The sequence below is a fragment of the Taudactylus pleione genome, unplaced genomic scaffold (genome assembly GCF_031769625.1).
Source record: "Taudactylus pleione unplaced genomic scaffold, aTauple2 ptg000181l, whole genome shotgun sequence".
Taxonomy (NCBI): Eukaryota; Metazoa; Chordata; class Amphibia; order Anura; family Myobatrachidae; genus Taudactylus; species Taudactylus pleione.
Genome location: NW_028284583.1, coordinates 9303300 through 9330376, shown reverse-complemented (window position 1 = coordinate 9330376; position 27077 = coordinate 9303300). Strand labels below are relative to the sequence as shown.

The 27077-nt window shown below is 44.6% G+C and overlaps 1 protein-coding gene across 3 annotated transcripts in view; it reads right to left on the bottom strand.

Moving 5' to 3' along the window:
- Positions 1-27077, bottom strand: part of HECW1 (HECT, C2 and WW domain containing E3 ubiquitin protein ligase 1) — a 480815-nt gene that overhangs the window by 304580 nt on the left and 149158 nt on the right. For all 3 annotated transcript variants that reach the window (XM_088476052.1, XM_088476051.1, XM_088476053.1), the window contains one exon: positions 4910-5017. In XM_088476052.1, coding sequence (XP_088332178.1) covers positions 4910-5017 — 108 coding nt within the window. The remainder of the gene's footprint in view (positions 1-4909; positions 5018-27077) is intronic.

The window sequence follows — 27077 nt, the reverse complement described above, 5'->3', positions numbered from 1 at the left end:
CGCACGTGAAACGCCATCATCTCCTCCTTCAGTTTCTGCAGCTGCCAGGAAAAAACTCAATTTTCCTTACAGAATTCCTGCTGGGCATGCAGATCGTTCACCAAAAAATGACATCTGGTCGGGCCTGAGAGAACTGCCTACTAATGACATGCCTTCTACTATGTGTGATACGGTCTCCATTCACAGAATGGTGGAGGACTATTTCAGAGATAACATCCTAATAGGCATGTCAGACAGTCCCTTTCAGTACTGGCAGGAAAAAGAGGCAATTTGGAGTCCCATACACAAACTGGCTTTGCGTTACTTAAGTTGTCCACCCTCCAGTGTGTACTCCGAAAGAGTTTTCAGTGCAGCTGGTAACCTTGTCAGTGATCAGCGTAGGAGGTTACTTCCTCAAAATGTAGAAAAGATGATGTTCATTAAAATTAATTACAAATTCCACGAGGAAGACCTCTACCAACAATGACATCAAAAAAATTACAGAGGCGCCTATGGTGGATTCCAGCGGGGACAAATTAATATTGTGTGAAGAAGAGGATGTACACACTGATGGGGATGACGTGGACAAGGACGACGACAACTTGTAATGTAAAGCCAGTTTGTGTATGGGATCATTTTCATTTCCATGTCCAATGCACATTGGCAGCTTGTTTTATGGGGGTCCAAACAAACTAATAATTTCAGCCACAATTGTCAGTCCTTGTCGCTGAAATGATTGGTTTGCTAAACTGTGAATGTCCTGTTTCATATACAACATAAGGGTGGGTTGGAGGGCCCAAGGATTATTCCATCTTGCACCTTTTTCCTTTACATTATGTGCTGGTTGGGGCATTGCTGCCTGACATGTTTGGTTTAGGAATCAATGATTTGTTTTTTAATTTATTTATTATCAATTCTACAGCTAGGGGCTGCACCAATGAATTTATTTTTATTATTAATTATTCAGCCCGGGGCTGCACCAATGAATTGTTTTTTAATTTATTTCTTATCAATTTTACAGCCAGGGGCTGCACCAATTAATTGTTTTTTAATTAATTTATTATCAATTTTACAGCCAGGGGCTGTACCAACTATCAACTATCACTTCTTCAATCCTCAAGGGTATCCCAATCATCATCTTTGCACAGTCCTCAACTTAATAATTATATCAATCAGTTTTGAGCCAGCAAGCTGGATGCAACCTTTTGGCCCTTTAACTAGATGAAAAAAATCAATATTGTGAGCTGTGAGGTGGTCAAAAGTAACTGGAAATGAGTGGAAATAAATGTTATTGAGGTTATTAATACTGTAGGAACAAAAAAACTCCCATTTTATGTGATTTTAGCTGTTATTTTTATTTTTAAGAAAAAATCCAGATCCAAAACCAAAACAGGAAAACAAAACACGGAGGTGAGGTTCTGCCAAAACCAATCCAGATCCAAAACCAGGGGAGATCCAGATCCAAAACCAAAACACGGGGGTCGGCGCACATCTCTAATAATAACAGAAGCTGATTAGTTGGTGCTTTATTTCCCCCTTGGTCTACTAAACGTGAGATGGCGTTGCCCAACAGAAGCCTATGGGCTTCTTATCGCAGTGTGCTGTGAGAGGGATCCAATCGGGTCACTCCTAGTACCCCCCGAGGTGCGTGCGTCATACAAACCCGGAAGTCCTTCTATCGCAAAAGGACAGCTTTTATTGAGAGAGCTGTCCTTTGCAATTTTAATTGCATTTCGAGGTACATAACGGCATTATTAACGTTGGTATGTATACGATAAGTGTCGGAATGTACCGCATCCATGATGCAATGCTTAGTATATCCCGCCCTCAGTGTGATAGGTAACTCTCATCGTTCAATATGGCATATCTCCAGCATGACCCCTTCCACCAGGTACAAAATGCTCTGCTCCTGTGCTTCCCTCTTAACTTATAATTGCAATCACCTGTGTTAAAAGCACACCTCTTATCAATTAACTAGTTCAACACAGATAACTGCAATCATAAATTAAGTGGGAAGCCCAGGATCAGACCATTTGTACCTGGTTGAAGGGCTCATGTTGGAGGGTGTGCTATGGTTGCCACAGAAACAAAATATTCATAAATCATGGTGTAGTAAGTAGTAATTTTTTTGTCACATTAAGCAGATTACACTTAATGTTACGATAAGTAACACTGAAGCATTACCATGAGACTGAGGTAAATTAAGCTTTGAGGCTGTTGGCAGAGTTGTAGTGTAGGTGTTCTCTGTATGTAGGCGGTCAAGTTATAGTGGATGTGGTTTGTAGTGTAGGCAGGGCCAGATTAACAATGGGCTCCAGCTCCTGGCCTACACATAAAAATAGGCCCATCATCAAGCAACATAATGATGACCAGATGCCAGAAAGCCACACAGTCGCCCATAAATCGAAAGTATTAAAATTGTTTTCTAATTTCCTCACAATATGATGTAATTTTTATACTTTTATGTATTTAAGGAGACATTTGAGCCAATAGTGTTAGGTGTGTACACACCCACACGGCACTGGCCACACCTCCTCTGCTTCTCACAATAAGCCCTTGGTCATTTTCAGCCCCAGGCCCATATGGCCCTTAATCCGACCCTGAGTGTAGGTGTTCTCTGTAGCCAGTGAAGCTATAGTGGATGTGGCTTGTTTGAATCTTTTAGAAGGTCTTGGCTGCTGGGCCAAATTCTCTTTGATTTGTGAGTCTTCCCCACCATCCCTGCGCAAATTCTGTTTGTTTTGTTTTTCTGTTTGTTTCTGGCTAGTTGGTGGCAGGAAAAGAATGGCAGTTCATCAACCTGGGTGCAATGAATTCATTTTGGGTGCACTCACTTTCGTTGACTGTTAGTTGGATGCACCACCCAAATTGTCAAGTTAAAAGGCTGAGTTGAACTTCCTTTTTGTGTTGTGTTTGTGTTGTTTGGCACACTTGGTGGTATCTGCCTATAATACATGTTGTTGTTGCTTGAGTTGCATTGAGGGTTTGCGTTGATTCTGGATGTCCTTTTCTTTGCCACTATACATTTCTTCCTCTTTTTAGTTTTAAGGTATGACTTAAAATAAGTAGCTAACATTTTATCTGCCAAATTATATATCTCTGTTCTTTATTTTAGAGGTATAAGGTTTTATGCTATGTTGAATTACACATATGAAGTACATCAGCCGCTTAGTATTTTACTAATAAATAGGCCCAGAGAAAAATATCAGCTTTAAACTATTTGGTTTATATATTTGTTTCACAAAACATTATTTTTACAGAATTGATCCATAAATTTATTTTGTTGAAAGCTGTCCCACTTTCTACCAACTAAAAGTATTGTCGAAGCCGGATAATTGGCTGAGACAGAATCGGTTTAAAATTAAATCTGCATGACGACATTTTGCGAATGGCAATGAGACGCCATTTTGCGACTGGCCGCCCAGCACCATTTTAGCGAATCTCGCCAATTATATGTACATACGGCGATGCTATTATTTAGCGTCGTGCGATTCCCACGCAATAGAAAGATGTTAAAAGTCCTAATCATATAAATACTGACAGTCACTAAATCATATAAAATGATCAACCCTGCAAAACACGTACCATGGTGTACTCCACAAACACGTAGTCGCACAACGCTAACTAGCGTCTTTTCTCAATACCCCAATACTTACACACTGCACACTTACATAAAAGGTTCCCTAGTAATAAAGTGTAATATTCAAGGTTTATTCGGTATTAGTAATGTTGTGAAATAAATGTTATTTGATATCTAAGGTTTAGTACATGGTAAAAGCAGACCCCACTATCAGGTTTTGTTGTGGCTTTTTATCACTGCTTTCTCCGATTCAGCAACAAAGTCACCATGGTGAAATCCCTAATTTCTCTTGTATATTCGCAGTTTACTGTGAACCTGATTCAGAGTAGTATGTAAATTTGATAATCTGCATAGTATTCAGAGCATGAGAAACATGCACATGTGCAAGACATGTACTGCGCATGTGCAGGTCTCCCTCTGCGAGATCTCTCGCAGCTCCCCTGGGAGTACAGAGGCAAGAGTCTGCAACTTCCTGGCCTCGGCTACTGAGCTGCGAGGGGCAATGTGAGTAATTTCAGAGTTACTCAGATTGCCGATGGCCTCACAGAAGGTCCAATGCTGCGTCTTAGGACACAGCACTTCTGTGATGCAGTCATGAGGAATCTATTTACACTAGATGCATCATGCTGCATTTGCATATAAGTTGTGCGGTATTGCACAGTCACTTCCCTGAAGCTGTGTAATACCGCACAACTCTGAATCAGGTCCTGCGTTCCCATAGCCTGCAATGGGGACTGTTTTATCTGATCAGTTTAACAAGCAGAGGAAAGCTTTACTTTCTGCTGCTAGTTAATGACATCTAGAGATACTGTTATCTATACCCGTAAAGGGGGACCTGCAAAGCCAACAGGGGTTCACTGCATCAAGTGTCAGCATTTTTTACCCGAGCCCTTTGTCTGCAATGTTACGTGAGGGTGAGAGAGACTACAAAGGAAAAGGATTTTTACCACAGCTCCAGAGATACACAGTCCTGTAGCAGGGCTCTGTGCCACCCTGGGCCGTCCCCGCCCCCTGAACATGTGATATCATGATGTCACACCATTTGTAGAGCACTGCCCAGAGTTCAGCAGCGCTACTGGTTGCAGAGTGCCGTTTCAGGTACTGCAAGCCATATGTAGGTGCTGTGAGGCAGCGATGGTGCCGTCTATACTGCAATGCCCAAAGGCATTGCTTGCTCACCCCTAGTTGCGCCCCGGCAATACACATAATGCTGCCACTACACAGCCAATAATAAACAGATTCCTGAATCTTATTTGATGTTGGAAGGTTACGTACAGTATATATCATCAGTGTCCACTAATATTAAACGCAAAGCACACATATGTTGCTACTTCTATTCTGTTTACTTACGTTCCACAAAGTAAGAGCTGGCATCAACCTTCCAGACAATCTGCCCTCTGTGAGAGCCATTCACACCACGGTTCTTGTAATCCAGAAAGTTTTCTGATAGCACTTCATCTGTATATAAGAAACAAACAATATAGTAAGAAACAGGCAGTATTCAAGTGGTTAGAGCTTAAGAACCATTGAGGCCACTATCTCATTGCTGTCACTGTCAGTAGCTTGTACCTTTCCCCTAGTACAGTGGTTCCCAAACTTTCTTAAATCACGGCACCCTACAGTATCAACATTTTTTTCACGGCACCCCTATGCCAAAAGTTTGTTATTGAGACATTCAGAAAAAAATTATTAAGTACATTTTGCTTACCTACCATCCTTAGGTTCCGTTATGTGGTGGTGGACAGGGTTTCGCTTCTGTTTGTCCAAATATTATATGTTTTTGTCTCTTACATTGACCATAACTAGATTAATTCGGACCTGGACCACCAACCTAAGGCACCCCTGAGAGTGCCCCGAGGCACCCCAGGGAGCCACGGCACACAGTTTGGGAACCACTGCACTAGTACACAAAACATTAGGGGCACACTTATTAAGCTAATTCTGCCCTTAAAAACATGCAGAAATGGCTGTTTTCACATTTTTTAAGAATAGAATTAAGTATCACTAGGGGGTAACACGATATTTCCTACTTTCAGGCCAACAGCCCTTGCAGCAGCTGTATCCATAGTTTTCTCTGAGGATGGTACATAACAAGTTGCAAAAAGCTTGGAGATTTTCACAGCCTGCTTCCGTTAGCTAACGCCAGCCTTCAATTGGGGTTAACCGGCTATCCTTATTGGAGCAGCCCTGCTGAAGAGGGCTCTTTCCAGTGGGCTGGAACTGTTTGCTCAAACTTCAAGCAGGAACAAAGACCAACACCATATACTGTCTTAATGTATAAATTATATTTCTACAATAGCTGGGAGCTTCATAAATTAAAGGAAATACCTTAACGATTCACACATCCCAGAGTAGTCTTGTTTACAATCAATTTAGAGCTTAAATAATAGGGCTTAATGTGAACATACCATATATCATATGGCTAATACACAGGGGAAATGATGTAAGTTATTTGTACTTAGGTTAAAAGTTACGTGGGTGGTCCTGGTATGGACCCTGGGTTATTAACCGGCCAGCCATTCATCAGGTACTGACATCACCATGGGGGGTGTAAAAGTTGATAAAAGGTACTGTATGGGAGCATTTTGCTCTGTGCCAGACTTTGGGGGATCAATTGTAAGTTGAAACCTGTACCTGCATTTCTTCTGGCCCAGAATAAGCCGAGTGTAATTCTGTGAAATATTTTTATTTTTATTTTGAACTAGCTGGGATACCTGCTGTTGCCTAGACCCTGAAGTACACCTTCAGGGTCTAGGCAAATGTCCTCGGCTATTACCTGAATAACTATGCAAGGAGTAAATGACAGTGCAGGCAGGTGTATTCTCATACCATTTGGAATGGAGTATATCAGGAGCAGACTGACTTACAAAACAGAAATCAGTATAGCTTCCAAATGGGATGCAGTCAGAATGCCGACGCCGGAATCCCAACACTTATCTGAATACCAGCACCGGCATCCCAACCGCCGGAATTCCGAAGGGAGGGGGGGGTTAGGTTTAGGGTGCGGGGAGGGAGAATTAGTTTTAGGCACTAGGGGGGAAGTTTAGGTTTAGGCACCGGGGAGAAAAGGTTAGGGCTTAGGTTAGGATTACTTACCTAGGGGCGTCGGCATTCTAACCTGGTTTGGATGCCAGCGTCGGGATTCTGATCGCCGGGATCCCAAGTGCCAGCATCCCATTCCCAACCCCTTCCAAACTCACTTGCGTTTCAGAAATCACTGCAGAACAGAGAGGGTGATTCAGCTGTGGACGGATATGCTATCGCAGCTGCTTACATGTTAGCAGCTGCGATAGATGTAATATGGTAATACAGCTGGAGGCAAAACACCTCCTGCATGCATTACTGATTAGAGCTGCGTCCATGGACTCAGCATCGGATCATCTGTGACAAACAAACAGACACACGCACTTTTGTGCTTGTTATATATATTTGCAACACACATTTGTCTATGTAATCTGTAACTCTTTTTTTTTTTTTCCAACATATTTTTATTAAGGTATATTAGAATGAAAATACACAAAAAGCAGCAAGGCATTGCAGACTTCATAACAAATACAGCTTTGTCAATATAGAGTAAGTTAAAAAAAAACATATTATCTAGAGGTCTTTCACAATCAGTGTATATAAATATACCAATATTTTCCAAACTTTTATATATTTAACTAATCGTTACTATAATATAGAGATTTAGAAATGTATAATTATCTCTATTGGATAATGTTAAAATAAAAATAAAACTGTAACAATTTCAACCTTAACCTATGCTCATCTACACCAAAGGTCGTCGATCCATCCATGGGATAAAAAGAAAAAAAATAATATAACAGATAGAGAGAGAGAGGGGGGAAAATACAGGTGCTTGGCTGTGGTATAGAGAAACAAACAATTTAGGTGGTGATAGGAGTTTGGTTATCAATTGGTAAGAGTACCACAAAGTGAATTGAAAGCACCGTATATTGTACATATATTGTTGAGCTGGAATATGTAGTGGTGCGTGTGAGAGAGTCTAGGGGGTATCTGTAATCCTTTTATTTATAACAATATTGTAACTAACTATTCTACTCCTTTTTGTAAATAAAGTGTTTCTTTATTAGTCTATTTTCAAATAAGCTGTAGAACCCAGTCTTTGAAGAAGCTATTAAATTGCTTTGGTTACACTATATCTATTATTTATTGCTAGAAGCAGGGGTAGGCCAACTGAGTGCTAGTTTGTGTCGCAGAGACTGCGCAATTGTGATAGAGTGATTGGGGACCTATGGACCCTTTTATTTCCAATGGGTGGCGCCAAGCAAGAGAGGTGTATGGTATAATGGGCAGAGTGATAGCATATTCATTGTGAGTCTTGTATTTGGCTCTACTCTCACTACATCAGGACTTGGAGATTTGTGTGATTTCAGTAATGATGCTAGTGCAGTGCCAGTCAGGGTGATATGGTAATTGGCTCGGCCCTGTCAGAGTGCTGAGTCTAAATTCCAAATTATTGCTGTAGCATTGGAGACTGTAGGACAGTGACGTGCGGTGAGGTGAATGGCTGGAGAGGCACACATGGAGATGAGTCTGAGTGCTGGGAGCCTGTCTCACCCCCTACTCACTGTAACTCTCCCCTCACTACACTAAGCTTCAGTGTCCATTGATACTCCTACCTGTATCACTGTGTCTTCTCTTGCTGCTGCTGACTGTGCTCCGATCTCTAAACATTGCAGTGCACTTTCTGGTCGCATGACACGGAATGGGATTGGTGGGCTGGTGGCTGCCAGAAGTGAGGAACTCCCGACAGCTAACCTAAGCCTCCCCTCTCCCCCACCTAACCCTCACCCTCCCTTAGGGGTGCCTAACCCTAACCTCCCCCCTAGTGCCTAACCTAACCTCCCCCCAGGGGTGCCTAAACCTCACCACCCTCCCCACCCTAAACCTAATCCTAACCCCCCCCTTTCCCTAGCCTAACCCTCCCAACCCTAAGTCCCCCCGGGGTGCCCTAAACCTAACCTTTCCCTCCCGCGGCTAAGAGGACGGGCGCCCTGGACTTACCTCTTTCGGGCCCGCGTCATCCTGGATTTCCGGCGTCAGGATTATTATAGGCGTCGGAATCTCGATGCCTATCATGAATCCCTAGCCGCCACAACTACATACCCACGACACATCCAAGGTGTCCATCAGTGCTCAAGGCACACCCTCTATACTACTCAGAGGCATGCCTCTACTAGCTCTCTTTCTGTGCAGCTTACTGCCTGTGGTGTGGTCCCGCCCCCCAACTCTGCAAGCAGTGTCTGACAATACAGAAGCGAGGCTGAGCTGTTGCTGCCTCAACTCTCGTCTCCCGGCAGTCCCAGGGAGCTCCACAAAGCTGGTGAGTGTTAACTATAAAAATTATTACAATAAACAAAGAACATATTTTTAAGTTATACTATCAGCTTTGTATTATTCTAATAATTTTATATCAAATCTCAGGGGTATGACAGGGGAGTCATGGTGAAGCAAGAAATGGATGTGCTGCTCCTACTGTATAATTGAGAATAGCATCTGGGTTCTATGTAAAAGTGGTGCAATGGTGATAGGAGGAGGGGGACTTGCTAATGTGAAGATGGAAAGTGTGGAGAGTCTCTCAATGCTGAACTGGGGGCCCGATTCAGACCCGTTGGCTAGGAAGCGTTTGCACGCAGACTGATGAGGTTTGCATTGTGCACATGCATACGCATCGCAGTGCGCATGCGCAAACCAGTCCGTGCGATCGGGAAGTGTTCATTTGCTGCACATAGACAGCCCGGCTGAGTGACGGGACAAGCCATTTGTGGGTGGTGACAGGGGTTGGTCGAGGAAAACGGGGGGGTGGTGGTGCGAACGCAGGCGTGTCTGAGCGTCATATCGCCGTTTCAGATGCTTGCATAATTAAGACGCAACATCATAGTGCACGTCACTTGGCAAAATTTTACACTGAAGTGCTCGCAGTACTAACAGTAGGGTATTGTCGACCACAAGTGCTGCGTTCGCTTCCGATGGTACTTGATGTTACCGATGGTTGCATACATATCCTGGAGATGACGTACATTAGTAGGCATCTTAAGACAGGCTGGTGGGCGTCTGCATACACAGTGCGATCGCACTCAAAGACATAGTGGGCGTGCTAATGCCTTGCCGTGCGATCGCCTACCTTGCTGTGGGTTGGCCGGATTTGCATATTCTTGCTGCGTGCGAACGCATCTAGCGAACGTGTCTGAATCGAGCCCTGGGGGCTTCTTACCAGCCATCAAATTTGTGGCTGTTATGAATTTAACCAAACACCCTCAGTAGTTTTTAGAGGTTTTCTGAGTTAAACAAACAAACAAACTGAGGGCCTGATTCAGAGCCGGACGCTATTTGCGCTCGCTCATTCAGAAAAAGGGGCCGGCTATTTAAATTGAGCGCTCGCTCTTTGCGGTCTGTTGACGCCTCTATGTCTGAGCGAGCGAACTAAACATGCGCTTGCTATTTTGTAAAAGACGCCCCTTGGCCGCTTGCATCCTACGTCATCTCTGCTATTTATTTGATTAATCGAGTACATCGAAAGGCGTCTGAACTGCTCGCAGTGCTTGTGGTAGGATTTTCCTACCGCAAGCATGCGAACAGTTCAGGCTAAGAAACAACCAAGTGACGTGGTCGATGACACTGCTTTGTTAATTATGCACACCCTTAAAACGTATCACCACTCCCCGTTTTCAAGCACCTTCCCCTGTTACCACCCACAAACGCCTCATCCTGTCACTCAAATTAGCAGGCACTCGCTATTTTGCGAGCGCTCGATTTCCGACCGCAATGACTGGTTGGCGCATGCGCATTACGACCCATATGCATGCGCAGATGTGCGAACATCGCTCGGAGCGAACGAGCGGCCCCTTACGAGCGGCTCTGAATCAGGCCCTGAATCTCTATTTCTAAAGCCGCGCATCCACTAGCAGATACTGGCACGGCAGTACGATTGCGACATCGTAATCGTACTGTCATTCCCCTTCCCCCTGCAGTGCCTACACTGAACGATTGATCTTTCAGTGTAGGCACATCAATCATCTCTGAACATGGGCAATCTGTCGTTATCGGCAGATTGAACAGCGTGTTCAGTAGATAACTGATGTCAGGAACGGCCAGTGGGAGCGTGCATCGCTGGTAGTTTCCGACATAATAGTGCCCAATTTGTGCACGATTTGTGCACGATTACTGCGCGATTGCACGATTACGATGTCGTAATCTTGCAATCGCTCAGTAACATTGCGTAGTGGATACATGGCATAACACACATATATTATGTTTTCCAGGGCCATTTTATTACAATTGTTTTCTAATTTTTCCATTTATTTATTTTTTTATTTTTTATTTCTGGAATTAATGCCCATGTCATGCTTCCAGTTTCAGTGTCCCGGTCAGCACTGCGCTGATAGAAAATATATTGGCCTGGAAATTGGTAAAACTACTCTTACTGTTGCCAGCCAGTGTTGCGGCAGAACTGAACATCGTTTCTCTGCCGTGGTAACTTTTTGTGACATTGCATGTGTCTAAGGGCCTGATTCAGAGCCACTCGTAAGCGGCAGCTCGTTCGCTCCGAGCGATGTTTGCCCAACTGCGCATGCGTACGGATCGTTATACGCATGCGCGACCCAGTCAGTGCGGCCGAAATTCATGTGCTCGCAAAATAGCGAATGCCTGCTAATTTGAGTGACAGAATGAGGCGTATGTGGGTGGTAACAGGGGAAGGTGCTTGAAAATGGGGAGTGGAAATCCGATCGCAGGCGTGCTTAAAGGTCAAAACGGGCGTTTTAAGGGAGTGCATAATTAATCCAGCAGCGTCATTGACCACGTCACTTGGTTTTTTTTAACTCAGAACTGCTCGCAAAATAGTGGTTGAAAAAATCAACCACAAGAATAGCGAGCAGTTCATACGCTGGTCGATGTACTCGATTAATCTAATAAATAGCGGACATGACGTATTGTGCGAGCGGCCAGGGGGAGTATTTTTCAAATTTACGTTCGCATGTTTTGCTCGCTCGTTCAGACTTAGAGGCGTGAACAGACCGCAAAGTGTGAACGGTTCATTTGAATAGCCACCCCTTTTTAGAAAATGAACGACCGCAAATAGTGAGCGGCTCTGAATGAGGGCCTAAGCTATTTCAGAAGAACCCCAGCACCATCATTGGCTGCAGGGCTTGATAAGTATTGAAAAGGCCTAACTCCAGTGAAAACAAGCATTTAGAATTTAGGGTTCTTCATCTGTTCATTGCTTTTTATTGCATTGGCATTAAAGAGAGTTTTTTAAACAAGTTTCAGGTTTGAAGAAATAGGGGTCACTCAGGCCCTACCCATTAAAAATAAAAAATAAAATTACATGAGTAATATTTTTGTAACTAAATATGCAATACAGCTGCTACATATAAAAATGACAGTCAGTAGTAGTAGCAGTGACCAACAGCCTTCCCATAATTCTTAAAGACCAAAATTTCCTTGAAAAATATTGTAAACTGTGAGGTTTAAGACGCAGCATTTAGGAGACACTATTTTTCAGCACATCTCCCTAGTGTGCAGTCTTGTGAATATTTAGAGGCAGAAATGGTTCTATAAATAGCAAACACATTTTACTCTTTGATGTTTGCTTAAAAGGATGCGCATATAGATGGTAGTACAGTAACAAAATACCCACCAATCCCATTAACTCACATTCTGAGTGACAATCATGTATGTTACCAAAAAGCACAAAATGAGAGTTAAGGTGCCCATACACTGTGCAATAAAGCAGCCGATCCGAAGGATTGGTACGATATCACTGCTATATCGTACCGTGTGTGGGCATGATATCGGATAGTGCACGCTCCCGTTGGGTCCTGTGGCGGAACTAGAGAATGGTGGGCCCAGGTGCAAGAATAGACTTTGGGTCCCCGTATGCAGTGCCCCCAGTAGTGGACCCCCTTTGCAGTGCCCCCAGTAGTGCCCCTTATACAGTGCCCTTAGTAGTGCCCCTTATACACTGCCCCCTGTAGTGCCCATATACAGTGCCCCCAGTAGTAGTCCGCCTATGCAGTGCCCCCAGTAGTGGTCCCCCCTATGCAGTGCTCCCAGTAGTGCCCCTTATACAGTGCCCCCAGAAGTGGTCATCCATATGCAGTGCTCCCAGTAGTGCCCCTTATTGAGTGCCCCCAGTAGTGCCCCATATACAGTGCCCCTTTAGTGGTCCCCCTATGCAGTGCCCCCAGTAGTGCCCCTTATACAGTGCCCCCAGTAGTGGCCCCCCTACTTATATAAGACAAACGCACACACAACAAAAACCAAAACACACACTTACCTGAATCCCCGTTCCTACGCCCGCCGCAGTCAGCTCCTCTGTCCTCCCGCTCTGCATGATGGGAGAGGCGTCATGACGTCTCTCCCATCACCCACTGTGGGAACCGGAAGGCAGAGCTCATGAGTGAGCTCCAGCCCGATTCCCTCCTTGGAGGCAGCAGCCAATGAGAGTCTGTCTGACTTTCATTGGCTGCCATAACAAACACACTGCTGCCGGTGGCGGCGGTGTGTTTGTTACTGTGCAGTGCGGACCGCTCTCACTGCGGTCGACACTACACTTTTAAATGGGGCATGGGGGACACTGGCGGCGGGTGTAGAGGAGCTGTTGGATGCAGGCAGCTATGGGCTCCTGCACCACAGCGGGCACCGGTGCAAGGCACCGGCTGCACTGCCGCTAGTTCCACCACTGGTGGGGTCGTACATCGCACCTTCAGATCTTACTGCATGTTCAGTTGATTTGGGGATGCGATGTACGATCCCATGCAGCACTATGCAGGGGGGGGGGGCATATCAGGAGGTCAGGCAACGGATCGCTCCATGTGTGGGGACTGCCCGATATGTCGGCTGTCGGATCGCAAGTCGCAGCGCAAGGTGCCTATAGCACCGTGTATGGGCGACTTTAGTCATATTTATACAGAAGTCTCATTTTTTGAATCTGAATGCCAAATGCAGGTAATAGCTGCCACAAAATGGTAAATATTGGGCACCACAAAAAAATGGCAAATGATTGACAGTTACTGTGCAAGATCCACACCCGAAATCAGCATGGATAAGGGATGCCGGCGCTCCGGATCCCCGCGGTCAGAATCCTGATGCCGGCATCCCAACAGAGTTAGAATATCGGCACTTGTCAGTCAATATTCTAACCCTCCCCCTCTCCCTACCATAACCCTCACCCTCCCTCCCTCCCCAGTGCCTGACCCCCCTAGTGTCCAAACCTAACCTCCACCTCCCCGCACCCTAAACCTAATCCTCCCCCTTAGTGCCTAACCCTAACTCTTCCCCTAATGCCTAACCCTAACCCTCCCCCCAATCCTGCTACTTACCGTCGGGATTCCGGCACTGGCATTCTGAGTGCCAGGAATCCCCATGGTTGGGACTGCATCCCCTGAATTCATATGAATTTACAGCATGTAGTGGCACACTAATGGGTACCTGTAAATAAAATTATTGTCTTTAAATACCCTCAGTGCAGTCTTGCCAGGGCTCAGCACAGATACTAAGTGGTGATTTGGTGGTTGGGAGAGTGCAAACCAATGCACACAGATGTACAGCATACACCAAAGAACTATAACAGGTTCTTACATAGATAGGTCAAAGGATGCCATTAAAGTTAACCTCCCATCTCCTTATGGTCAATAACCACAGAAGGACAGATATTGAGCCTCATGTAATAGCCTGTTAGATGCAGACACAGGCATGAATCTGGCAAATCTTATAATAATTTAAAAGGCAAAACCAACCTAAGAGCTTTGAGTCAGACTTGCCACTCAGAAGAGCAGCGTTGGGGTCTCCAGAGCAGATGGGCATATATTGCCGAACACCCCTTCACTGCTGGACCTTATATTAGCTTTATGAATTGCTATGATGGTAATTACATCCTAACATAAAAACATGCACTATTGATGCAGGGGTGCCAAGACGGGGAAGGTGGGTACTGATTACTCAGGCCCGTTGGAGGGGTCCGAGCCAGCTGCTGAGAGGCAAAAATGTTCCCCTTTGTCGTGCAGGGTGCAGCACATGGTATACTTCTGAGTTGTTTTGTTTTAGAAGGCATGGCCACACCTCAGTACACGGGCCCCGTTTATCCCTTAGCGGAGTCATTTTAAGTGGGCATGCTTATTCATACTTGCTGACTTTACTCATTTCCTCTCCGGGAGAAGCCTGGAAAGAAGTTGAAGGTGGTGATGGGGACGGTGTCTGAACTATCTGCTTGGTTAGGCCCCTTTCCTTGTAGCAAAATAACGCAAACAATACATTTTTAAATTGGTAGCAGGGCCAAATGAAGTGCTTATCATAGAATGACACCATTAGGCCACACACCCCTAATCAAGGACCGCTGATTTCCAGGAAGATTCTCTGCATTCTGCCATCTTCACTAGGAATTGGGCGGGATGCGGGAGAAGTGCCTACTCTCGGGATTCAGTTGGATACCCGAAAAATCGGGAGTCTCCCACGGGTTACGGGAGAGTAGGCAAGTATAATGCTTATTCAGATATGTATTAGGTTTATCTGTCTCTAATTTTCTAGTGGCTAATATGTTAAACACATCCCTGGGCCATCCAACGTGCTCCTACTACAAGAACTGTACTGGCGGAGGAAGAAGTACATGCACACATTATACTGGCTGAACAATGTAGTTGAGGAGTTTGTCAGCCAATGGGAAACCATTAAACCTCAGAGTGGAAGATCTGAGGGAAAGTGATCATACGTAAAGAATAAGAAACTAAGTGCTCGATCCAATTAGCCGTAATGACCTTGCGGGTGCGAGTCATCGCGGCACTAGCCACACTCTATGGCAGCCAGAATTCACATAAAAGTGCTCGCAGCCCTATAGGGCTTCGAGCAAAATGATGCATATTTGGGCTCGGAGTGGGCCGCGAGGGTTGTGAGATGTGGTGCCGTTGTAAGCATGTTAATGCTGAAGCAATGACACACTGCACCCAACTTGATTGACCCCTAAAAATTTACTGAATTCTTGCACCAAATTTGAAAGCTTTAGATATGAATAAATATTAGAATATACCTTATATATATATAAACTTAAAATCCACTGCAGTTCTTTTAAAAAATAAAGTATTACTACTAAGCTCCTTGACAGCTGAGGGCCCTCTAATATCTTTACTTAAAAAAGTATGCTTTTTAGCAAGTTAGTTTTGTGGACAGATCTTACATGTGCAAGCGATGCAGAGTCTTATACATTTAATTTGTATCTCCACTTGCAGCTGAATGGGTGTGACTGGGTAGTAATGTAGCATTCAAAGTGAGTTCATGTCGACGGATTTGCGGGCTATGCAGAGTTAAGCGTATATTACTCCTGTTTTCAAATAAACTACCTCTGTATACCGGTGGGTGTTTATTTGTATTAAGTTCTGTGCACGGAACGCGGGTGCAGTTATGGCCAACTTGTGTTCACCTATGCATCAGCCAAAGAACTTCTGATTTCCCAAGCCTTGTGATCTAGTTAGCCACAAGTGAGTATGAAGCTGGTTAAAATAGTACTCCTTGTAAAAAGTAACAGTTTTTTTGGTGTCTTATCGTAAATCATTGTGGCAGGCTATATGATTGTTGGCATTTACTTTTTTCCTTGGTTTGTTTCTTCAGGCTGATATTAATTACTTATTATTCTGCAGTGTCATAGACTACCAAGGCACCCAAAGTCGCATAGCACAAGATGTAGTGAGCAGTGAGGCTTTGGAATGCCCCTCTGAGCTTGATATGCTATGTATACTGTAAAATCATCTCCCTCCTTTTCTCCCCACTGCTTTCACATGACATACTGAGAGCTGAAACTTGTGTCAATGTAATTGGCATACTTTGCAACCTCCAAGAACATTTTGTAAAGGAGATAATGATTTGTACAGGGACAGCTAAGAAAAATGATAGATGCATGCATAAAAGGTACTAACTTTCTATTCAAAGAAAAATAACAACCTGTGTGGGATTGCTGTATAAGGTGCGATTTGGTGGTTATGTTGGGGACGGAAATCCACAGGGTTCATAGATATTATCCTGGGAGGTAAAAAATTAGTGAGTTTATAACAATGCACACAACACACCAAAACTTGTGCTGGCCAAAGAACTAAGACATAGATTTATACTGTGCAATTAAATGTAAATAAAGCTAGTCTGGAAATATTGTGTTGTGAGAGGAGGAAGTCTCCAATTGATATTCACCATAGACAGTGTGTCTGGACTGTCAGCATTACATTATATATTAGGGATGGCAATCAAAGGGTTAACCATCAATGGTGTCTTCAGTAGTTTCCATCAATGTGAAACCATTGATGTTTTGAATCATCAGAGGACTTCCCTACTGTGAGTCAGATGGCCACAGTGGACCAATCAGAGAAGGGGTGGGACTACATGGTAAAAATAGGTCAGGGATAAACGCAATGCCCTGTGCATTATGAAAAGATACCTTAAAACATTGGTGCATCAATGGCGGAGAACCATGGGATCTCCACCATCGATGGCAAAACCATCACCCATATGATGGCCATCCCTAGTGTATACTGGGCCGTATTCATTTTCGCCTATTTCAATTATCCCCGTATTCAATTACATTGACTTTTTTGCCGGTGCGAAAAGTCAATGTAAAAAAACGGGGATAAGTTTTCAACAGCCTTTTGCTGGCAAAAAAAGTTCAGAATTGGGGTTTAGGGGTGCAGGCTTAAAAAAAAATAGCCTGCACCCCTGGGAATGTCCCATAAAAAAAGATATGTGTCAAAAAAAATTTTCAAAAAATCGGGACACCCCAAAAAATGACCTTTAAATTTGGGGTGAAAAAACAAACAAAATACAGAACACTTATAAAAAAGTCAAATAAAATCCAGAGGGGTTCCCTTATATGCGGCAGGTGTTTTCTTGCCGGAGTACCCATAGTGAACCCCCATGTCTGGACATCTTTAGGGGGAACCCAGGGACATTTCCCGAAAATTCCCGAATTTTTGGCGATACTTACCTTTCCGTCGGCTCCCGTTTTCACTGCTTCCTAATTGAATACGGGGATAAAGTGGGCACGTGCCCGATACTTTATCCCCGGAAAACCTACGATGTGGAGCGAAAAGTCCAGTACGGACTTTTCGCTCCCAAATTGAATACCCCCCACTGTATGCTTCCTCATGAGTCATGTAACAGATTATGGGGAACCCCTGAGTGTTAGAAGCCTGGTCTGCACCAGGTCGTCTCTTTTGTAAAATCAGAAAAATTGGAGCTAAGACATTTTTTATTTTTTTAATGCCTAAACTCTGACGAGTGACAGTCTATAGTAGGGATGTGCGCCGGACCATTTTTGCCGGATTTGGATTTGGTTCTAATTCGTCGTCCGGCTTTGGATTTGGATTTGGATTTGCCAAACTGCGGTGACTGGCTTTGGATTTGGATTTGGATTTTTTTACAAAAATTGACAAAAAAAGCTAAAATCACATAAATTGGTCTTTTTTTTCTTCCTAGAGTATTATTAACCTCAATAACATTAATTTCCAGTCAATTTAGACCATATCACAGCTTATAATATTGTTTTCAACATTATTGGCCAAAGGTTGCAGTGAGCTGACTGGTTACTAAGCGACAAAGCAGCGGCACAACGACACAGACACCACAGTATAAAGCACATCTATGACACATTGCCACACAGCAGTGGCAGAAATGAAAAGTAGTGCACCCACCCAGTGGGGTACGGCCAGCAGAGTCACAGTACTTGTTTACAAAGTGGGCTACGGCCCTAGGAGTCACAGTGCACAATCTTATTCGCATTACACCGCACATAGGGCCTGATTCACATTACACCATAAAGTAGTGTCTCTTATTTATGTTACGACACACAGTAGTGCCCCTTTTACACAATGCCCACAGTAGTGACCCTTTTACACAATGCCCACAGTAGCGGTGTCCCTTACACAATGTCCCCCAGCAGTGGTGCCCCCTATGCAGTCCCCTTAGAAGTAGGGTCCACTATGCAGTGCCCCCAGTAGAATGCCCCCCAGTAGTATGCCCCCCCAGTAGTATGCCCCCCATTAGCATGCCACCCAGTAGTATGCCCCCCATTAGCAGGCCCCCCAGTAGTATGCCCCCCATTAGCATGCCACCCAGTAGTATGCCCCCCCAGTAGTATGGCCCCCCCAGTAGTAGGCTGCCCCAGTAGCAGCCCCCCCCCAGTAGTAGCCCCCCCTGTAGTATGGGCCCCCCCTGTAGTATGGCCCCCCCTGTAGTAGGCTGCCCCCCAGTAGTAGTAAGCCCCCCCAGTAGTATGGCCTCCCCCAGTAGCAGGCCCCTCAGTAGTATGGCCCCCCCAGTAGCAGACCCCCCCCTAGTAGTATAGCCCCCCCCAGTAGCAGGCCCCTCTGTAGTATGGCCCCCCCAGTAGTATAGCCCCACCCCCAGTAGTGCAGACTCCCCCCAGTAGTATGGCCCCCCCGCACCCCCAGTAGCAGACCCCCCCAGTAGCGCCCCCGGCCCTTGCACAAATAAAAAAATAAAAACGTACCTGTATCCCCGCTCCCGCGCCGTCCGCTCTGTCACACGCTGAGGAGGGAGCCGGAAGACGGAGCTCATGTGTGAGCTCCAGCCGGCTCCCTCCATGCAGCAGCCAATGAGAGTCTGTGTGACTCTCATTGGCTGCTGTAACAAACACACAGCTGCCGCTGGCGGCTGTGTGTCTGTGTCTGTGTAGGACAGAGCGCTATCACAGCGCTCTGCCCTACACGCAAGGAGACCTGATGTCGGATTCTCTAGTGAGAATCCGACATCAGGCGGCCGCCGTTCGGCCCCAAACGGGGATCCGAGTCAGGCGGTGAACACCCGAACAGGGTTCGGGTGGACTCGGATCCTCAATGTTCGGAGCGGTTCGGATTCCACAGAATCCGAACCGCTCATCTCTAGTCTATAGCAGTGGTTCCCAAACTGTGCACCTTAGCACCGTGGGGTGCCTCGAACCACTAGCAGGGGTGCCTCAGGTTGGTGGACCAGCACCAAATCAAATTTGCTTCACTTTTCTACTTTACTAACAAAGAATTCTGAATTTCTCAATAAGAAACTTTTGGCTTAGGGGTGCCGTGGAAAAAATGCTGATACTCTAGGGCGCCGTGATTCAAAAAAGTTTGGGAACCACTGATCTATAGTATGAGTGCATGTGTGTGATTCTGTGATAGGATCTTTGCATAAAATAATTGCCTTATACACTGACACATGGTCCTGAGACCTGAACTCCCAATCTGCATCCTCTTTACTTAAGTGTAAAAACAGCTCTAGACATTTTCATTGTTTAATAGCATTGGTGGTGGCCAGCAGTGTTCATTGATAAGAATGTATTTTTACTCGTTGTTAAGACAACCTCCAGCACTTCCAATAGCAAAGAGCTGGCCATACATATGAATGAGTGGCAGCAGATGCAGTTATGTGCTTGCACTCCATTCAGAGTACTCATGCTGGTCTTTCTGAATGCAGATTGGTACACAAAGGCTCACTACTCCCACAATTTTATATAATGATTAATATGGTTCCAAGGCCACAATATTCAATTCTCAGGTAGTATGGGGTCAACAGAAAAGAGGAGCTAACAATAAATTGATTGTGAGGCACTGGCCCATGTGCCTCCAGCCTCTTCCTGATGTCTGTGTATAATTGGTAGTATTTATTTTCTGCAGTTCCATTTCACCAAGTACATGCATGACAGTATTTAAGGAAAGACTGACAAAACCTATAATGGCACTGCTATTACATTGAGCCCCAACAAGATTATGAGATGTTAACACAGGGCTTAAAGCTTCTGCCTATTTATCAAGCTAAGCAAGCAGCAAGGGTTCAAAATGCTTAAGCTAGTTAACGCATATTTAAGAATATTAACTGTCCTCTTATTCTATCACAATTTTAGGATTGCGATAGGAGATTAGTGTTCCTGCTAGGCTGTTTTAGCTGGTCACCGCACCCTGCACGATTTTAGATACAAACCCCGTATCACGATATTGCTATCTGAAGACTTGGGGACTGATTCAGACTCGCTTGCTAGTTGCGGCCGCTCACTTCTAGCATATGCAAATTCGGGTTAGTGACGGCATGGCAGGCATAAGCACGCCCACTATGTCTTGGCGAGCAATCACTTTGTCTTTGTAGACACCCACTAGCACACATCATCTCCAGGAAGTGTCTTAAAACATTGGTACATCGAGGACCATCGGAAGCGATCGCAGTGCTTGTGGTTGACTCTACCCTCCCACAAGCACTGCAAGCTCTTCAGTATAAAAAACAACCAAGTGACGTGTAGTTGGACGCATCTTTGCTAATTATGCACACCCACAAAACTCCGTTTGGACACTTCTGACACACCTCCGTTCGCACATCCACTTCCCCGTTCACAAGCACCTTCCCCTGTTACCACCCACAAACGGCACATTCTGTCACTCAAAGTAGCGGGCAGTCTGTGTACTATGAACGCACGATTCCCCATCGGTGAAACTGGCTTGCGTACGCGCACTGTGAATTATACGCATGCGCAGATGGGTGACGATCAGTCAGTGTGAGCGGCCGCAGCTTAGCGAGCAGGTCTGAATCAGGTCCTTTATGTGTATGTATATAAATGATCTAAATATTTCACCCTATTAAGAAAAGTGAATAAATTGCAACTACATAGCACATAGAGAAGACAAGTTCGTCATTTTCTTGAAATCAGCAATTTTAGTGATTTCTTATGAAATTATCTTTGTTTTTGTTTTGCTGTGTCAAGTATAATGTACATATTTTGGGACAAATGTAATAGGGTGTCTGTTTCAGTAACAGTACAAACTCGCACCTTCTCGCATTTTTAAAAAGTGCGAGTTTGTACTGAAACTCACAAATGTAATAGCCTGCGAACTTTTCAGCTCGAGGCTACTACATATGCGAGTTTAGGCGAGTTTTTCTCTATGTAAACTGACACCTTTTAATGCGACTAGCATTAAAAGGTGCGAGTTTTAGAGAAGCCATCACAGATCAGTGAGATCCATGATGGCTTCTGTCTGTATTAAATAAAATAAATGACGTGCAGCTCCCTCCCATAGCCTTACCAGCCCCGGGCTTTCTAAAGCCTGTCCTGGTTCTAAAAATACAGGGGACAAATTGCATATGGGTCCCCTGTATATTAAGAACCAGCACAGGGCTTTGTTGAGCCAGTCCTAGTTTTGGAAAATCAGGGGACAAAACGAGTAGGGGTCCCCTTAAAATTCCAAAACCAGCACCGAACTCTTTCTAGCGGGGGGATAATGCCACAGCCGGGGAAAACCTTTCACCGGTTTCCCCGGCCAAAGCCTTACCCCAGACCGCTAGTCAGCCCAGGCCGGGGATCCCTGGGGAGTCGGGGACCCCACAATAAAGGGGTCCCTTTTTTCAGGGTACCCTAGGCCTAGACTGATAGCCCGGGGCTATCCCCGGCACCCCAGGGCGGTGGGTGCCGGGTTGATAGTGTAATTGTGTTGTGTAAAATAAAAGGTTAAATATTGTCTTTAGTTGTGGAACTACACATACCAGCAAGCCTCCCCCGCATGCTGGTATTTGTAGAACCACAAATACCAGCATGTGGGGCATTACGGGCCCGCTGGCACTTGTAGTTCCACAACTAAAGAAATACGTAAAAAAACACAAACACACACCATGAAAGTAAAACTTTAATAAAACATACCTGCACACTCACATTCACACATACTCACCTAGTATCTGAAGTAATCCATAGGGGTACCTGAAATAAAAATCCATACTCACCTCTCCTATGCGTAGATCGTGTCCTCTTGTCCAAGTAGGCATTCCAGGGGTTAAAACAACAAAACGAGGGTACCGGATTCAAAGCCGAACTGAGTACACATACCTTTACTCAGCGTAAAATGACCAGGGCACACATGTGCCCCGTCATTGAAGGAGCCGCCAGCCAATCAGCGGGCATCTCCGTCGGAGCAGCTCGCTGATTGGCTGAATGCGGTCAGCCTGTCTTCCCCATAGACTTCAATGGGGAGAATTCTCCACTGAAGTCTATGATGCGAACTGCTACATCGTAACCACAAGGTTAATTGAGATTAACCTGATGGTTACATCATTGATACAATGTTGCAACATTGGTTATAGAATTAACAGGGGACCCCTACTCATTTTGTCCCCTATTTTTCCATAACCAGGACCGGCTCTGCTAAGTCCTGTGCTGGTTCTTAATATACAGGGGACCCCTACGCATTTTGTCCCCTGTATTTTTAGAACCAGGACAGGCTTTAGAAAGCCCAGGGCTGGTAAGGCTATGGGAGGGGGCTGCATGTAATTTTTTTTTTGTAAAAAAAAAAGCTTTTACATAAGTACACACAGAAGCATGCACATATCTCATGGATATGTGCATGTTTCTGTGTTAATCTGACCTGCTCAGGATGTACTCGCTATCCTGAAGCAGGTCTATTATTTGGAGACTTTTGGTTATATTTTTTTGCGAGTCTAAAACAGACACCCTATTACATTGGGCGAGTTAATTGTTTTCAATGAGAAAACATCTGGATGTGAGTTTGAAAATGGGGATTTTTAGTAACTCTGAAAAATGTGAGTTCTATTGAACTGAGGGGGTCATTCAGACCCGCTCGTGAGCGTCACGACGCTCGCAAGCGGGTCGATGTTCCCCACTGCGCATGCGCACGACGGAGGGAGCGCATGCGCGAGATCCGGGGAGCGACGGGCTATCCATCGCTCCGGGTCTCGCACCAAAGGGGGCGTGCTGTCGATTTTGATTGACAGCATGCCCCCTTTGGTGGGCGTGCCGGGGGCGTGCCTGCCAGACGGAGGCGTTCCCATGGGAACGCCTACCGTCTGAAGCCAGCCCCACTGACATCACTAGTGATGTCAGTGGGAGTGATTTTGTCTCTGATAGAGCCAAAATCACTCCAGGGCTTGTGGCAGGGAGACCCTACCGCAGGGTCTCCATCGCAAGTCCGATGGTCGCGAAGGTCAAGACCATCGCGACCATCTTTTTGCCCGCTCGCATATGCTGTGGGTGGTCACCCACAGCTATACGAGCGGCCAGGAGGTCGCTCCATTTTCATGGAGGAGGGCCCTGATTCAGAGCAAGCGCTCTGGTCAGAGCATTCAGCTCTGAATCAGGCCCTGACACCCTATTACATTGGAGAGTTGTGAAAAATTGCAAGTTTAGCACAAATCTCGCAATTTACCAAAACTGATACCCTATTACATTTGGCCCTTTGTGTATATAAATGTTAACTGTTTGTTTTTTACGTGAATATATGGTACTAAATCTATTTTAGAGCATACAATCTTAAAAGTTATATTTTAAATATCTTTCCATTAACCATATATTTAAGGAGTGCTCATAAAACAGAGTTCTTTTTCTTGTCTTTTCTACTATTGTATCCAACTCTAGTGAGCACCGCCAGTACCGTGTATATTTTGTGTATTTTCCCCATCGTCGCTAATTAGTACAAAGGAATGGTGGTTTAATAATAATAATAATTATAATAATAATATATACTAAAATATCTAAAAATCTTTTTGCCTGTGCGTCGTCATCCCTGTTTCCCCCTTTTTCCCAGATTTTTGCAAACTTCAAATATAGCCAAAAATCTAATCCTGGGCAAACTACACCACCACGCCAAATTTGGTGGCGCTAGGTACAAAACTCTGGCCGTGCATAAAGAACAAACAGACAGACACACACACACTTTCTTGCTTATTACATAGTATATTATGTTGTATTGGCTGGGCTCCTGGTGCAGTGTAAGGGATAACTTAGCAATGCTGGTTTATGCATGTGCAGTAGGGACTGGTCAGTGATGTGGTCACTGCTTATCATTGATGGCCCGAATAGCTTATTATTCAGCTGTTCTGGCAATTTTAAAACAAATATACATACCCCTGAAAAAATATTTTATACCGCCATGATGAATGGTTGTAGTCAGTAGGTTTTTTTCTGGGCTATTTAATAAATATAAATAGTGAGCCGCTAGATAGTAGGAAGCTTTATTATTTCTAGCCTACAAGTAATGTCTTTTTTACTCTGTATTACTGAGTCAGTAAAACATTTGTGTTCATTGACACTATCACTTTTATATTTATTACCTACATCCTGATACATAAAGGTTATCTTGTTAAATATTGTGTATTTGTTCCATTAAGCCGCGTATCCACTTGCCGATTAAACAGAGCAATTGAATGATTACGACATCGTAATCTTTCAATCGCTCATTAATCGGGCATGAAACGGGCATGAAGATGTCAAAAATGATCAGCGATGCGCGCTCCCGCTGGTCGTTTTCGACATCAATCATCGCCTGAACATGCCGGTCAGTCTGCCGATAACGAGAGATTGGCCATGTTCGGGGAAGAGGGAGGGTGCCTACACTGAATAACATATCGTTCAGTGTAGGCACTACAGGGGATGAGGAACAACTGTACGATTACAATGTTGTATTTTGGAGTGGTGGGAAAACTAGAGCACCAACACTAACATGGGGACAACAAACTTCACACGGATAGTGCCTTGGTTGGAATCAAACCATGTCCCACAGCACTGTGAGGCAACAATGCTAATCACTCTTCCATCATGCTACCCATATACAGTATACACAATGTATTTAAGATATAGCAACACCTTTTGAACCTCCAGTATAGTTTCTCAAGTAATACATATTCCAACATAAGCATATGCTGTAACATACTATTTAGATGAGAATGTTGCATATAAAATGTTCTTTGCTAAATAGTACATTACAGCATAAGCTTATGTTATAATTTATCACCTCCTTCAGGCTAAATATTACTTGAGAAACTATACTACTGGTTAGGTTACTACATGTGGCAATTACACTCACACTGTGTACATGGAGCTAAATCCAGATATTTGTCCGTATGCTGAGTTGTATGCATCTATCTACTCACAATCTTGTTCAGATAGCCACCATTCAATGGCGTATATAAGATATCCGGCTTTGCCCAGGATGAAGACTGGACCCTGAAGTACACCTGCAGCTTTTACATTGTCCGCACCTATAACCTGGATAACTAAGCAAATTAGGAGAATATTACAGTGCAAGCAGGCGTATTCTCATACTGTTTGGAAGGGGTATATCAGGGAAAATCTGACTTACAGAACAGAAATCAGTTAAGCTTCCAAAATTACTTGAATTTCAGAAATCACTGCAGAACAGAGGTAGTGATTCAGCTGCAGACGGAATTACATTACTTCCATGAAGCTGATGAGGTAACTCAGTAACCGCTCTGTGCTGTATGCACTTTGCATGCAGAACACAGAGCTGGAAGGATTCAAGAGGGGCCAGGCATGGGAGGTGAATATTTGGGGGAAATCGGGAGTCGCTCTGCTCTGTGTGCACCGTGCAAGTAAAATGTAGAGGTACAGAAGCCCCTGTCTGGGAACAGGTTCCCAGCCTGTTCTCGGCAATTGCAGGGTCTGTCCGACCATGTGTGGGGGCCTCCCGGTCCTTGATCCTGGTACCCATGACAGACTTTCCCCTCCTCCGCCTCCATCATTATCAGTGCACACTTGCACCAACACTATACCTGGTGCAAGAGATATGTCTGACAGATTCAGCTACAGAGCATGTGCAGCACTAAAAATCACAATATCCATCTGCAAATGGTCACCTCACCAACGGGCTCATCATTTACTCAATAAGTAAGAGCCTCCTAAGAAGTGTAGCATAATATATTCAGGCCCTTTGTGCACTCACTGCTTAAAAATCTACATTATAGGTTCTCTGTGTACTCACTGATTGGAAACACCATACCTACAGATTCTTTGGGGCTAAAGCTGTGTTGGATGAAAAAAAAAAAGCTCTAAAAAGCATACCTGTTTACTTTTGATAACTCTACTCCAGGAAGTCCAGGAGGGGAGGCCCAAGTTGAATATGCAGAGGGTGTAACAATACAATGTTCATCATCATGCCCCCACCCACTTTACTAGGGAAATGGGCAGAACCTGAGAGGGTGTGCTGCTCTTCTAAGACTCTGGGATAGGAATGACCATTGAAAGGTCAACCAACAATAGTCACTAACGATGGTGTCATCAGTGTTTTACATCAATGGCAGGAAACCATCGATGATGATCCATCAATGGTATTCTCCATTGATAACTATCACTCTTACAGTGCAGGTAGCACCTCTAGATGAGTGGCGGATCGGACACATGGGCAGTGGGCCAATCAAGAAGAGTGGGGCTATGCAGGTTGCATCAAGGGTGGAGCTAATCTCCACACCATACCCCTTCCCATACAAACACACAGAGAGGGGGGAAAAAACATCACCATCTTCTCTGCCATCATTTCTACACCATAAATGGCAAAACCATCAACCATCAGTAGCAAATCATGGCTGATGAATGGTTGATGGCATGCCTACTCTGGGAGAACTTCCAGTGATTCGAGAACCTCCAAGATATTCTGTGAGAGAAGGAAAGTATGCTAAATAGTCCTATTTAAAAAGGTTGAAATCAGGTACATTTACACCCAGATAGATTTACACACAACTA